Source organism: Pestalotiopsis fici (genome assembly GCF_000516985.1).
Source record: "Pestalotiopsis fici W106-1 unplaced genomic scaffold PFICI_Scf_7, whole genome shotgun sequence".
Taxonomy (NCBI): Eukaryota; Fungi; Ascomycota; class Sordariomycetes; order Amphisphaeriales; family Sporocadaceae; genus Pestalotiopsis; species Pestalotiopsis fici.
Window position 1 is genome coordinate 769,813 of NW_006917097.1, and position 14,551 is coordinate 784,363.

At 50.7% G+C, this 14,551-nt stretch overlaps 5 protein-coding genes across 5 annotated transcripts; 3 read left to right on the top strand and 2 right to left on the bottom strand.

The window, feature by feature from the left end:
- Positions 1-711: 711 nt before the first annotated feature.
- Positions 712-1,888, bottom strand: PFICI_09875 (uncharacterized protein; the record flags this gene model as incomplete). The annotated part of the gene is made up of 4 exons (XM_007838456.1): positions 712-1,149; positions 1,258-1,326; positions 1,394-1,562; positions 1,623-1,888. 4 exons carry the CDS (start codon positions 1,886-1,888, stop codon positions 712-714), a joined length of 942 nt encoding a protein of 313 aa, XP_007836647.1.
- A 678-nt stretch (positions 1,889-2,566) lies between these two features.
- On the top strand, positions 2,567-4,119 carry PFICI_09876 (uncharacterized protein; the record flags this gene model as incomplete). Its single annotated transcript, XM_007838457.1, has 4 exons — positions 2,567-2,788; positions 2,860-3,351; positions 3,412-3,958; positions 4,022-4,119. 4 exons carry the CDS (start codon positions 2,567-2,569, stop codon positions 4,117-4,119), a joined length of 1,359 nt encoding a protein of 452 aa, XP_007836648.1.
- A 2,718-nt stretch (positions 4,120-6,837) lies between these two features.
- PFICI_09877 (Glucokinase) lies at positions 6,838-9,071 on the top strand (the record flags this gene model as incomplete). Its single annotated transcript, XM_007838458.1, has 4 exons — positions 6,838-6,981; positions 7,193-7,460; positions 7,516-7,595; positions 7,659-9,071. 4 exons carry the CDS (start codon positions 6,838-6,840, stop codon positions 9,069-9,071), a joined length of 1,905 nt encoding a protein of 634 aa, XP_007836649.1.
- Positions 9,072-9,759: 688 nt separating this feature from the next.
- Positions 9,760-11,028, bottom strand: PFICI_09878 (uncharacterized protein; the record flags this gene model as incomplete). The annotated part of the gene is made up of 1 exon (XM_007838459.1): positions 9,760-11,028. One exon carries the CDS (start codon positions 11,026-11,028, stop codon positions 9,760-9,762), a length of 1,269 nt encoding a protein of 422 aa, XP_007836650.1.
- A 1,814-nt stretch (positions 11,029-12,842) lies between these two features.
- Positions 12,843-14,327, top strand: PFICI_09879 (uncharacterized protein; the record flags this gene model as incomplete). Its single annotated transcript, XM_007838460.1, has 2 exons — positions 12,843-12,911; positions 13,146-14,327. 2 exons carry the CDS (start codon positions 12,843-12,845, stop codon positions 14,325-14,327), a joined length of 1,251 nt encoding a protein of 416 aa, XP_007836651.1.
- Positions 14,328-14,551: the final 224 nt, after the last annotated feature.

Here is a 14,551-nt window from a genome sequence, read left to right on the forward strand (position 1 = left end):
TCGCTTATTAGTCGTTGTCGTCCCTGGCCACTTGTGAAAGGACAAACTTGGCTTGTCCTTTCCGTCTCCCTCCAATACCTACCTACTCAATGCAAGTCGTGTGTCCTGTGGCCGGAAAGTGTGTGCTTCCGTTTTACGTGCTTACATTCTCGTATTCCCTACTGCGGCGGTATCCAATTGGGAGACCCGGTCAATCAGTAGAGCTGGATGGTGGCGTCACACGGATTGCGAGCCAAACACCACCAGCAGGTTCAGCGCATTAACAGATCGATATTGAAATCTGCCCTCATTACCACCGTGCAGAGACAGGAAAGGCCCTTGCAGACGGACAGGGCGGCTCTTATGTGAGACAAGATCCCTCAGCTGGAAAAAAGGGGTCTGTTGAACGTCGTTTTAGCTACCATTCTGATTCCCCCCTCCCAAAACTTATGAAGATGTAAGATGAAATCGCTGGTCAGCGCTGACGAAAAGGCCGAATATCAACATCAAATGACGATCGATATACAAACACTTAAGCCAGTCATGGTAGAAATATAGATGCTTCTTTTGGAAAAACTCTATGAAATGATAACTTCTTGCCTTGCCCCACTGAACTTTGCCGTTCAATTATATAACCTGGCATCGCAAAACCTGTGCACCATCTGGGAGGCAAACCAGAACCATGAAAAAGGTTATAATAATACAGGAAAGGATATACACAGAGCCCGTCATCTACAGTGTGCCCGCCTCCTTCTTGGTAAAGAGGCACACCTCACGCTGGCACTCGATACTGCGCATCTCCATGGACATGGCGTGGCGGGTGCCGTCGGGCGTGAGCTTGTCGTCGACGAGCTCGTGGATGAACTTTGCCATGGTCGGGACCTTGGGATCCTTGCCGCCCGTGCCGTCGCCGCCGTACGACGGCCAAAAGGACGTCTGGAGGTCCTCGATAAAGTAGAGGCCGCCGGGCTTGACAATCGACCACAGGGCCTCCAGCGACGTCTGCTGCTGGTGCATCGTGTGGCCCCCGTCGTCAATGATGATGTCAAAGTTGCCCCCCGTCTCGGCAATGAACTTTTGTAGAAAGACGGGGTCGGCCTGGTCGCCTGCGTAGATGGTTGCGCCCGTGGTCTTGCTGGACCATTTGGCGGCGCATTCGGCGTCGTATTCCTAGATTCACCAACTTGTCAGTCCGTGAAAGAACCCCTGACGTTTAACCTGATGCTTGAGATCTGCTGGTCGAGAACGCATAATTTTCAAAGAGACGAAGTAACTAACCATGTAGTAAAGCTCCACGTTGGGAAAGTATTCAAGCCAGGTATAGTATGACTTTCCAGGTCCATAGCTCTGTTGGAGTGAATCAAGTTAGGATTTATGGACTGCTAATAAGTTGAAGGACTGGAACACCACATACCATATCACAGCCCAAACCAATCTCAAGCATCTTGAGTTTCTGATGGCGGATCGCTGGGAAGTGCTTGTCGTACATGAACCAGTACTGATGATCCGTGACCTTGTCAGTGCCATACTTGAGGGCAATCTCGTAGAAAGAAGGAAGTTTTTCATTGCTTGTGCTGGCAACCCTATGATATCCATTAGTCTCTGTTGCTTTGAATTGGGTCCGTAAAATTTGGGTCCCTTACTCTTTCGAGGGTGGTGATGTCGTCGTCTCTTCCACAATAGGCTTCTTCTCAGGAGACGATTGCTGTTTTGCCGGCACCGGGATTGGAGGGGGAATTGTATTCGAAAAGGAGGGCTCTGAGATGTCAGGTACCGGCTCCGATGATGAGGGACGGTTCCAGGCATTGTGGATGCTATCCCTCACCTGGTTGTGCTGATGTGCCAGACCAAGAAGAAGGAGGAGAAGTGCTGTGCCAAATAGCACATAGTGAGTGCGTGTCACTGCCATCTTGGATGATTTCTCTCTAAGTATGAGGCTCCTTAACTTGCTCTAACCTCGAGCTAATTCGTTCCAAGATGTTATGGGTAAGTTGAAAGAAAGACTGATCGACACTGCTCAACATGATCCGGAGAAGGAAGCGATGTCACGAGTGAAGTACCAAGATGGCTCGTCTCTGTAGAGTCCCCTAATTCTCTTTAAACTTTTGCAACGTGCCCATATCTGAAACTGGCAATATATCGATCTCAAGTTGCTCGTGGCGGCAATGACACGCCAACTAGGGCTACGAGTCTCGCGTATAATGGTTGCACAATCCATCACTTGATTCTCATTCGGGGTTTACAGTTTAATGGTCAGCTCTGAACTCCTGAGCATAAGCTGGCTGATGATGTTTCAGTCTCATTACGCTGTTGAGACCTGTGCGGTGCTCAGGAGGTGGAACGCCTGCTGAGACATGTGTCGAGCGAACGAATTGACTTGGATCTAATAGAGCCACGATCATAGCTTTCATGCAAGCAATTAAATTCTTAACATAGTTAAGAAAACGTGATCCTTCCAGAAAAGGGGAAAGGCTAACCCCCCCTTTCCACAGGAAAACGGACCACTTGAAAACGGACTCTGTTGCCACCGCTGCCACAAGAAAGAGAACACTTTGCGCCAAGCTGCTCTCCAAAAAGTTCCACGAAAATGGACTTCTATCAGATCAACCTTGCGGTTTTCGCTTCCACCAACGCCTACCTGCTGTACCGTCAGTTTCAAAAGGGCAAGAAAACAGCGCCAGACTTTACGCTGGTGGACCCTACCAGTATTGAGCATGCTGAGAAGGAAGAACTCTCAGGAACAGCGCGCAGGTTCCAGATCAACTACTTTCTCCCGTATGCGCTTGCGGTTGCGGCGGATTGGCTTCAGGTAAACTCGGCTCAGTCTCTCCAGGCCCTCTACATCCACAACGCGTCTCATGCTCACGGGTGATTTTCTAGGGCCCTCATATCTATGCGATTTACAAGTACGAGAAGAACATCCCAGAACGAACGGTCGCAGCACTCTACGCCGCGGGGTTCGTCTCAGGAGGAATCAGTGCCTCTTTTGCAGGAGGACTAGCCGACAGGTTCGGCAGGAAGCGAGCATGTCTGCTATACTGTGGACTGTACATTGCTACCTGCCTTTCCATGTTGAGTGATGATCTGCTGATCTTGTTCCTGGGCCGTCTTTGTGGTGGGGTGTGCACGACTCTACTCTTCAGTGTCTTCGAGGCCTGGATGATTTCCGAGTACCATGCAAGAGGGTTAGAAGGCTCAGGCCTGGACCTCAGCATGGTCTTTGGCAACATGACTACCATCAGCTGCGTAGTTGCCATCATGTCTGGCATCGTGGGCGATGTTCTGGTCGAGTTCTCTGGGACCAGGACATGGCCGTTTCTGGCGGCTGCGTTTTGCTGCGTTGCATCAGCATATCTTATCTCCATTATTTGGGTAGAATAATAATGCCATACGAAGAGCCGAAATCACCTTAGAGCTGACTATGATTTGTAGAAAGAAAATTATGGCTCACAGTCAGCAGAGCAGACCTCCATGGCTGATCTCAAGAGCGGAGTCTTGGCCATTGTTCGAGACGCAAAGATCTTATCGCTGAGCATTACATCATGCTTCTTTGAAGGCACCATGTACCTTTTCATCTTCTTCTGGTCCGCTGCTTTGAAGAGTGCTCGGACACAATCAGGATCCGATGAAGATCTACCCTTTGGTCTGATATTTTCCAGCTTCATGTGCGCAATGATGGCCGGATCCGCAATCTTCACTCTGCGCAGTTCCGCCAATGATTCGCAGTCCATGTCGAGCATGCTCATGATCGTCACATTGCTCGTCAGCTGCTGCTTGTCATTCTCGGCCGTGGTGCAAAACGAGCATCTCCTCTTCTGGGCACTGTGTCTGCTAGAGGGCTGCGTGGGCGCATACTTTCCCAGCATGGCATCGCTCAAGAGCGAACTCATCGAGGACGGCATCCGCGGACGCGTATACAGCATACTGAGGTTTCCTCTCAATGTCTTTGTCGTCGTCGCGCACAGTCTCGACGAGGAAGGTATGGTATCACCCTGAGCCACCACCCTGTCTAGGTTGGGAATGAAACTAATGTTGGACACAGGTGACGCACACCGTAATCATGTTTTCCTGGTCTGTTCTGCACTTCTCCTCGTCGCTTTCTTGGCTGCACGGAGACAATTCAACGGCAAAAGTTACTAATTGGTCTGGCCTCGACTTTGTCAAAAAAAGCAGACTGCAGTCCCATTGTACAGTTCCGTCTTGGAGACCAGGGATGTAGTGAAAATGTGTATAGATAGGTTGAAAGTAGCAGACTCTTGGTTGTGTTGAAAGGTGGGATGCTATTGTCCCGGAAAATCAAAGTTCAAGAAAATACGAGGGAAGAGAGCGTGGCATTGATGATATTGCTAACCGCAACAAGCATCTGCCTTGCTTGGAACACTGTACAAAATTTAGCCACGTTGATGGTACAATCTGGGATGGGAGTTGGTCTTTCATTTTTTCCCCTCTTTCAGTACCTGGAAATAATACAAAGTCATATTGATCGAGTTGAAAGCTAAATGGAGAAAATATATCCATTAAAAAAGTGATTGAAGACATGCATGTAATTGAAGGCAAGTAACTGGCTGTGTTAGGTATACGGTGTATACTTGGTCGAATCCGCGAGGACCTGGTTGCAATCTATGCTTTTCTTTTGAAACGAATCAAGTTTAAAGAACAGATTTCTGATTGGTACAAAGGGCAAGTGAATACCGCATAATTGTCGTCGAGGCTAATACAACGTCGGAAATGACTGTCGCGTGCCTCCAATCGGCACCTCTCGCTGATCATGGCGTTGTAGGGGTTTGGCTCTGATAGGATTTTGCGGGGTGACAGTGCTAAATCTCATTGGATGCGCCAACCTCCAGGTTATTTAATCTACATTTAGCTAATGTAAGGTTTGCGGAATGCATTTTGACACATGGCAAATGCAAATGCTATCATGGATACGTACCGGGACCAACCAATTCCAATCCCGGTTCGCTGGATGAAGAGGGATTGTGCAGAGGAACAATAATGGAATCTTAGATGTAATGCCTGCTATTAAAACATGTCATAAACTATTGGCAGATTAGTATCGCCAATTGGACGGCAGAGTTTCCCGGTCCATGCATTTATTTCTTGTGCAATCTCCCGGTTTCTGCAACTTTGTGTTGCATCCATGTTCATGTGTGTGTTCATGGCGATGGGGCTCTTTCATATCTTGCATGACTTGGAGAGCGGACCTTGCCCAAATCTCGCAAGTTGCTAATCAGCAATGGAGCCTCTCTCCCCTATCGCAGCATCCTGTTGGCGGGCTGACTGGTCACACCGCACACCGATGTTTCGTTTTTGGCGAGGCACGATGGGGGGCCTTTTTTCCCTTTGCTGTCTGCGCTCTTGTTAATCTGTTCTGTCCCCTCATCACGGTCTCACCTCACTGCTCAGCTGCCCTCAACTCAACATTGAAGAGATGCTGAAACAGGAGTTTTGACGCCCGGGCTCGTTGTTTCTCCCTTCACTTGTAAGAGACCGTCCCCGAACTGACTGTACCATAACGCCGCGTTTCCACCGGCTCAATTGGGATAATCAAGAAACTCAATCGCATCTGTTACTTTTCTGATTATCGTCGACTCTTTTTTTTTTTATTATATCATCACCTGCAGACAACAGTTGTCCGTCTCCAGCCGCCGCCGCCGACCCTGGTTTGTGCTTGCCGGGTCCCTCCCCACGAGTTGAGACGTCCACCCGCTCGCTCTTGCCCATTTATTATCAGAACCTGTAGCCCCTCAAACATTTCCTTCCCCCTCTGACTTGACTCGAGATCGGACCAGAGCAAAATCCAGACTTCCCCCTGTTCTTTGCGACCTCGGGTCTAGAACCAGAACCAGATTGCAAATCGCATCTCGACCGCACATTTCTTATCTCATCAGTATCATTTGCCTACTGCGCAGCTTCCGATTGAGCCTTCCACGTTGCGCTTGTCTTTAATATACTAATAATCCAATACCTACTTACTACCTACTCGCTATTTTTTCCTTCGCTTCCGGTTGCTGCTCTTGCTGACTCCCGTGTTCGCGTACCACATCACGCGTTTTGTTCCACGGGGGAAGAAAAAGAGAGAGAGAGAGGGATCCACTGAACAGCCACTCATCGCCTGTCCCGGGTCACACCGTGAATCCTGAAGCCGTCGAACCAGAGTAATTGGCTCGGTAATCGGGGTACAACAGCAGTTTTGCACCCTCTCACACTGCCCAACGTTTGACTGGTCCCTTGCGCACATCTGAACTCTCGAGAGTTCATGTCAGGAACAGCTGTTACTGGCCCGTTTTTGATAACCACCTTCCTTGGCAACATCACTCAGCATTCGACATTAGCAGCTTGCAGACATACGTTCCTCGGTCGGGGGCATCGCTGACGATTGCGTTCTCGCCCAAGCGGAACGAAAGAACCTGCATGTGTCTTTAACAACCTAGAACCCTTTGGTCGGTTTTGCATGCGCCAACTTTTTACTCAGCTCTACCTGCAGGAGTGGGCCCATGACCTCATCGTAACTCCATCGCATCGTCTAGGCGTGAGCACTGGTTGAATCTGAGACGTAGAGACGGCCCGTCTCAGCGACATCGTCGACTCTGGGACCCGTTCGTCATTCACGGTAGTTCTCTCTCTGCTCGCGGCCTCTTTTTTTGCTACCTTTTTGCTGCCCAATTGGGGCCACGGCGCAAGTAGTGGGAAAACCTACAGAGAGATAGAGTTGAGCTGTCTCCTGGTCAACTGCCTAGGTGCAGCCGAGGAGGATTTGGCTTTCCAGCAGAGTTCTTGGGACAAGCCGCCAAACTGTTGTCACAGTATTTCAAAGGCGCCGCTTGGCGCAGCCATACTCGTAGTCCAGCTTCGTTCATGGAGAAAGAGTCCGCCCCAGCCGACGACCCCATGAATATTGCTGGACTCGAGAAAAAGGGCCGACAAGGCGACAAGGTCGTTGTACACGCCTTGCCAAACTTCATCCACCTCGTTTCCTTGACCTTCCTTGCCCTGGTCTTGGTAAGTTGATTTTCTTTGGATCGTTCTACCCTGTGGAGAGGCGCGTTATTTTCTGGCTCTGCTACTTTCGCATCCTTCTGCCCACACTCCCACACTCCCCTCCCTCCATTCTCCAATACCTTTCCTCCACTTGATTAATTATCCCCCGCATCCACCCACCATCGTCACAGCCTTGAGTGAGTTTTGTTGCTGACCCCGCCATACATAAAAGATTGCCCAACTCTTCCTCACTGACGCAAAGTTCCAATATTCGCGTCTCTTTTCTACACATCCATTTCTTACGCGGCTTCCTTTCACTTCTCCTGCTGCTACCATCTACGAGCCCATCTGCGAAAGCCCACAACCATTCCCAACTGCTCCTCCTGTTTCAAAAGTTCGCACCATGGCTCTTCTTGAGGAGACGAAGCGCATCACTGCGCAGTTCGACTACTCCGACGACAATGTCAATAAGGGCGTCGAGGAATTTCTGCGCCAGATGAGTAAGTATCCTTGCATTCCCACTTCCATTCGATCCGGCCGTTGAGACGTTTGCAGACGAGGGCTTGGAAAAGGACGGAACCAGTCTCAGCCAGATCCCTACTTATGTGACCGGCGTACCCAATGGTACCGAAAAGGTATGTCTATTCCCAAGCTGCGTACTTGTCAAATCACGGACAATGATCCTAACCCATCCTTAGGGTCTGTACCTTGCCGTCGACCTAGGTGGCACGAATTTCCGTGTCTGCTCTATTCACCTCAACGGCGACACAACTTTCAACCTCACCTACAGCAAAGTCGCCATTCCCAAAGAGCTCATGCTCGCCAAGAAGTCGGAAGATCTTTTTGGTTTCTTGGCCAAGCAGATTGAGCTTTTCCTCAAGGAGCACCACAAGGATCACTTCTATGCCTCCATCCGCCGACGAAACACCGTAAGCAGCCCCGATGGCTACAAGGACGAGGAGATCTACCGACTGGGTTTCACCTTCAGTTTCCCTGTTCAACAATTCGGTATCAACAAGGGCAACCTCATCCGGTGGACCAAGGGCTTTGACATCCCCGACACCGTGGGCAAGGATGTTTGCGCACTTCTTCAGGATGAGATTGACAAGCTGCACCTTCCCGTCAAGGTTGCCGCCCTTGTAAATGACACCGTCGGCACATTGATGGCCCGCTCCTACACATCGCCTGGCAAGACCAGCACTCTTTTGGGTGCCATCTTTGGTACCGGCACCAACGGAGCCTACGTTGAGAAGACGAGCAACATCAAGAAGTCGGTCGAGGGCGAGTTTGACAAGTCAACTGGCAACATGGTCGTCAACACCGAGTGGGGCTCCTTCGACAACCAACTCAATGTTCTCCCCAACACGTCTTACGATATCGAGCTGGACCAGAAGAGTGTCAACCCAGGAATCCAAATGTTTGAGAAGCGAGTGTCAGGAATGTTCCTCGGCGAAATCGTGCGTCTGGTCATTGTTGACATGCTCAAGAATCCCAAGATTTCGCTGTTCCGCGACGACAACTCTAGCTCTAATGACTGGAAGTCGACCACATTCATCGACGGGCAATCGAGTCTCCTGACCCAATGGGGACTGGACAGCTCGCTCTTGTCGATCGCCGCTGCCGACAACACGCCAGAGCTTTCGACCCTGCGACAAGAACTTGACAAGGCCCCATTGAACATTTACTCGGCTTCCCTCGAGGATGCACAAGCATTCAAGAGTGTCGCATACGCGGTTGGACGTCGTGCTGCTAGACTCTCAGCTGTTGCCATTGGTGCAATTGTCCTCCAAAGTCGTCAGCTCGAGGATGGCACTGATGAGGCTATCGACATTGGTGTCGATGGTTCCCTCGTTGAGCACTACCCCTACTTCAGGGATATGATCTACGAGGCACTCCGCGCCATCAAGGGCATTGGTCCTGAAGGCGCCAAGAGAATTCGCATTGGTATTGCTAAGGACGGCAGTGGTGTTGGAGCTGCTTTGATTGCTCTCGTGGCAGCTGGTATGGAGAACAAGGGTGTCACTGGCACCGTTAGCCACTTGGTCAACGATGCCAAGGATAAGATTTCCAACGCCGTCCCGACAAAGGGCAGCTCAGCAACGGTGATCTAGAAGAGCCCGTTGCATCTCCCACAAAAGTCGGTGCTTGAGCGTGGATGTTGCTATTAATGAATCATTGCATAACGATGTGAAGGCATGGCTTTACTGTACGAGGTCACGACAATTGCCAGGAGAATCATCGGATGGCGTTTTGGGGAACACATTTGCTTTTCATTTACGGTTGCTGACGTGGCATGGCCGGGCGGGTTTATTGATATGTAGAACGGGAAGTCTACTGTTTTTTTTGTAATACCATGAGACTTCAATCAATGTCTTTCACATATACACGACGTTTCTAAGATTTACGTGCAAATAAAAAGGTTGGAAGTCAGGAACAAGAAGTTCCCTAGATTATCCTGTTGGTCTTGGTTGTATTCATGTTTTTACCCAGTGTCTATCCGGAACATGGAGTCTATTCCTATGCAATCGCCATGTCTTTTGTTTACCGCTTAGCCCTAGAACCGTTTATCTCCATTCGTTTCTCTCATCATCGTTCATTCATCTCTTACTGGTCACGCATAATTGAACCCCCCATTTCTCGTCCTAATGAGTCCGTAAGACGCAGTGAAATTTTGTAAAGGAACATATCCACCCGACAAGCTTGTGAACGTCTGAATTACCTCGTACAACATCGTCACACAACGTCTGAGCACCAATCCCACGCCACGCGGTGCTCCTCGGGCACGAATACGTAGCTTTCCTAGTTTCCAAACGCAGCGGCTGGATATGCGCGATCCCTCTTCTTGCGCCCGACGGTCGAGCTGCTGCGAGAGCTAGCGCCAGAGTTGGCGCCACTGCCTGGCACAGACAGGTTATTGCTGGGAGTTCGAGTTGCCAAGACCATATCTTCTGGCAGATCATTCCACTCGTTCTCAGGGCCCTTCTTTTGGTAAGATGTACCGGAGATGGGAGGAGGTCGGGTAACGCTAGGGTTGGGCGATCTGGCACCGGAAGGCGGTCCGGAAGATGGCGGCGGCGGTGTCGTCGTTATTGTCGAACTCGTGAAACTAGCTACAGGTGGCGTCGAGACCTTGGCCAGGCCGGCGTGGGTGCCGATGCCATTTGCCTTTACCGCATCCAAAGTCCTACCGGGTCGGCCGCTCACGGAGCCCAGACTGATATCCCTTCTCACAGCCCAAGCATTGCTTGGTTGCAGCTGCCGGTAGTATCCCTCGATGACGGGTTCCACCTTGGCGAAACCTCTTGCTTTATACCACTCCCAACCCTCCTCATTCTCTGTCCAGACGTGAGCGCAGACGGTGCGGCACGCAAACCTCTCATCGCGGGCCGCCAATGTGCACACTTCCTCGAGCATGCGCGCCGCTAGACCTAAACCTCGGTACGGCTCCTGTAGGACCAGGCTCTGGACGTAGAGGGCATCTGGTATGAGGTCTTGTGCCGAGTTTGGGCGAGGCTGGAAGGTAGTCTGGGGTCGGCAGACCAGTCCTCCGATCAAAGTCGGCTTGGGCGATGGGTTACTGGGAGTCGGAGTATCGGTCCAGAGCAGCACGCGGGAGAAGGCGCCCGAAGACAAGGGATCGCTCAGAGGGACGTAGAATGAATCCGGATAGCGCACGGGAAGCAGGCGTGCCGTCAGGTGCTTGAGGCTCGGTATGTGCGAAGGCAGGATTGGGGAGAGTGTGATGTTGGGATGATGGGTTGGTGTCGGCGCGGGCATGGGGACCGCAGTTGCTGGTTCGCCACTCCCATTTTCGGCCGTTCGTAGAGGCAGTGGAGGAGCGGCTGGAGGAGGCAACGGCGCACTCTGGGGAGCTTGCGGAGGAGCACTCGATCTCGGACTGGACGTATGTTGGGATACCTGCGGCGGCGGCGGTGAATGTTGTTGTTGTGGCGAACGCTCAGCGGATGGAGGGGCGCCGTACTTGGGCGCCGCGGGCTGGAAGAAGGATCGGATGGACGGTTGAGAGCGTGGCGGCCCGCCGTTGAGGTTCTGCGACGGCAATGACATGGCGGTGGGCAGCAATTATGTACAAGGAATGGTACAGTAGAGAAGATTATATATCAATGAGTGACTGACTGGACCAAACGGACGAGTAAAAGAAGAAGGAGAAGAAGAAAAGCCCTAAAATTAGAGAAAAAAGGACGATGCTAATGTACACGCGTAGAATGAATCAAATGTCCGTCCCATAGTGGGATGGACGGACAACATGTGGCATGTGGATTGTCCCCTCCACTCTGGCAAGAGCCTAAGTGGTAGCGCAAGATCCCGGAGCTGCAACGACGCTTCCGGCAGCTGTTGTGGGCAATAATTGCCCCCACCAAGCCTTCAAGGTCCCTTGCTCTCTTCCTTCTTACTGCTTGTCCTGGGCTGGATATTGGGAACCTAATTGCCATGAACCACTCAGGGGCCTTGTTTTAGCTTTCAACACATGTACGTAAAGTCCACGGCTATGGATCTGTCTTGTAAATTAGAAGGCCCAGATACATGTATTGCCGTCTTGTCTTTGTCAGGAGAATTAAAGGCTTTTCTGTATCATGTATCCTTTCACCTAGATGTGCTATAAGTCAGGTGTAGATTACATTCCTCGTTGCAAAATAGGCCCATCGGTGGCCAGATGGAATGAGGTCGTTGAGGCACATGTATGGTTTCCTTTGAACATGACACATGTGGTAAGTAATTTCTACAGTCTTAGTATAAAGAGTCTGTGGAAGCCGTAACTAACTGGTTACAAGCTAGAAATGTAGGCTCGGCGAATAGGACGTCGATGCTCTCATTACAACAATGTCCTCATTTCTCAAACACCTCGAGTGACGCTTTTAGAAATTGATTAGCCAGGCATATTAGAAAGCAAAAGCTTGCCAAATCTGGCACGCCATACATCCATGGCAGTCTCGTGCTCGTTCCTGGCCTGAGCCCGATGAATAATACATTAGATACGTCCATGGCTCCAATTGCAAACGAATGACCACCTCGGTCTTGATGTCTTATTAGTACATTGTCCTGAATCATACCTAGAAAGCTAAAGTTTGCACACTGGATAACTTCGGCGTACTGAAAATCTCTTACTTAGAAATTAGGTCAATGAAGCGATGAACTAAAAGAACTCTATAAACCTCTACAACAGAGACGACAAGATTCAACTCTTTTTGCGAGGCAGATTATTGTCAAGCTACTACTAACATATCCCCTGGTGTGGCCGACGAAAGACGCTGAAAGTGATCAATCAGAGGTCGCCTATCACCTGGTGGGCCCGCGCCGCGCCGCGCCTAAAAGCTTTAAACTTACCTAGAAGGGACCTACAACCATGCCTAAGAATTACCATTCCCTGAAATCTTTCGTCACTCCTTTCCCGAAAGTTTGAAGCTCAAGGGAAGAAAAAAAAAATTGTCCTTCTTCAGCTGCAACCCTTCAGACGAGACAATTGGTCGTAATCTCTGTCAGAATTGGCCATTATTTTAACTCATGTTTTCTATCTCAAACGGCGACGAACTGGCTTGTGATTCCTAGAGGCAGATGCGCGCGCGACACATAGCTGAACAATCGGGATTCGTTGGAGGCTCAATCGGCAGGTGTCTGATTTCTCCAGCCAGAGAGAGATTACCTACCTACCCGTAGGCAGAGCGAACGCCAGACTACTAATGTAATCTTTTCCCCGTCCACCCACCGACCCGGCCACCGACAAGCGCAATTCGCATCTCATTACGCGCAGCAACTCATTCAAACCTTACCAAGTGCTACTACTTCGTGCACCTACCCCAAAATCGCCCGACTTGTCATCCTTCAACACCAGGTCGACGGTTTTCCCAACCACCATCGTCAACATGTCGTCCCAGCCAAATACTGGCAAGGCGGGCGTCATCAAAGGTGGCAGTTCTACTCTAGGCAAGCTTGTAAGTTTTACTAATACATCTCTCTTCGTCTCGCACTCTGGCCTACACGAGAGCAAAAAAAGCTCTGGTCGCATTAAACCCCCCAGAGTTCTAGCAGGCATGCGATCCTTATCCCGCTCCGGGAAAAAAACCAACTGCCTTACCATAAAAATTACCCACAACTGACAAGAACACACTGCACTATTATCACGAGGCTGTGGGACAAGGCTACTGACACAATGCACTCTTTTCTAGGCAAATTCAGTCCTCGACGACTTATTATACAACATCTGCCATGATTTATTACTCAAGGTGCACCGGGACGAGAAGATCGCCCGTGCCTCGACTGCCGCCATCCGTGTCGAGAAGCTCGCTGCTGACACTTCCGACACCTCACAGCCTGATGTCCGCCCCGACCTAAGAGTCGAGACAGACGCCGCCATCTACGACGACGGCAAGGTTCTGCTCAAGGGAAACCCGCTCGCCACAACCAAGGATATCCTGTGCCCGAGATGCCACCTGCCACGTCTGCTATATCCTACCGAGGGAAAAGGCGCAAGGAAACCCGACCCGAGCATAATATACTGCAAGAAGCACCCGTATATTGACAAACCGGGATTCGACATCTATGGTCAGACCTGGGTGCCCCAGGGTCCAGGCAGAGGCAAGAAGAAGAAGGATATGGAAAAGAAGATCGAGACGACCCCACAGGACACACCAGGCGGTACACCGGGACCTGACGAAAGCGGTGGCAAGGGCGGCGCCGCATCGAGGCCTCCGAACGTCTTGTCCTTTCCTTCGGCCACCTGCAGTAAATGCAAGCGTTGCATCCTCGTAACACGACTCAACAACCACATGGGCTCTTGTATCGGCAACAGCGGCAGAAATGCCAGTCGCGCAGCGGCACAAAAGATCAGCAACGGTGCCAACGGACACAGTGGAAGTCAGAATGACAACACCCCACCCAATAGCCAAAAGGGAACGCCGGGCCCTGGCTCGAGAGCAAGCAGCCCCAAGAAACGAGCTAGCGAGGAAGTCAATAGCGACGATGACTCGGAGAACGACGCTGCCCCCAAGAAGAAGAAAATGAAGCCAGCCAGTGTTGTTAATCCACCGAAGAAGGTGATTCTCAAGACAAAGGGCAGTGCTACAGGTCCAAAGAAGGAGAAAGTCAAGACCAACTCTCTCTTGAGTGTGGAGCAGAAAGTAGATGATGATGATGCCGATGGCTCAACTGTCGAAGTCGCACCCAAGAAGAACATATCCAAGCAAGCCAGCCCGGCAAAGAAGCTGAAACTTGGTGTTTCAAAGCCATTGCTGACGTCGCCAGCAACCAAGAATGGCAAGATAACCAATAGAACCTCAAATGGCGGCGGCGGCGGCGATGATGCTGGCAGTGAAAGCTCAGGAACGCTATCATCTCCACCAAACGTTTAACGGCACAGTGGCAGGTCCCCTTGTGCTTTCTCATACAGAGATAGACATATCAGCCAGGGCATATGCCTATTTGCATTTACGTTTTTCGAGCGTCTTGGACAACGTCAAATCGATTCTTGGTCTGCATACATGTCAGGTTCCTCTCTTCTGCGTTTCAAGGGAAACGCCCTTCTGTATACTCCTACATTCATATCTGCATGGTCTGGGGGTTTGGTTGCTTTGTC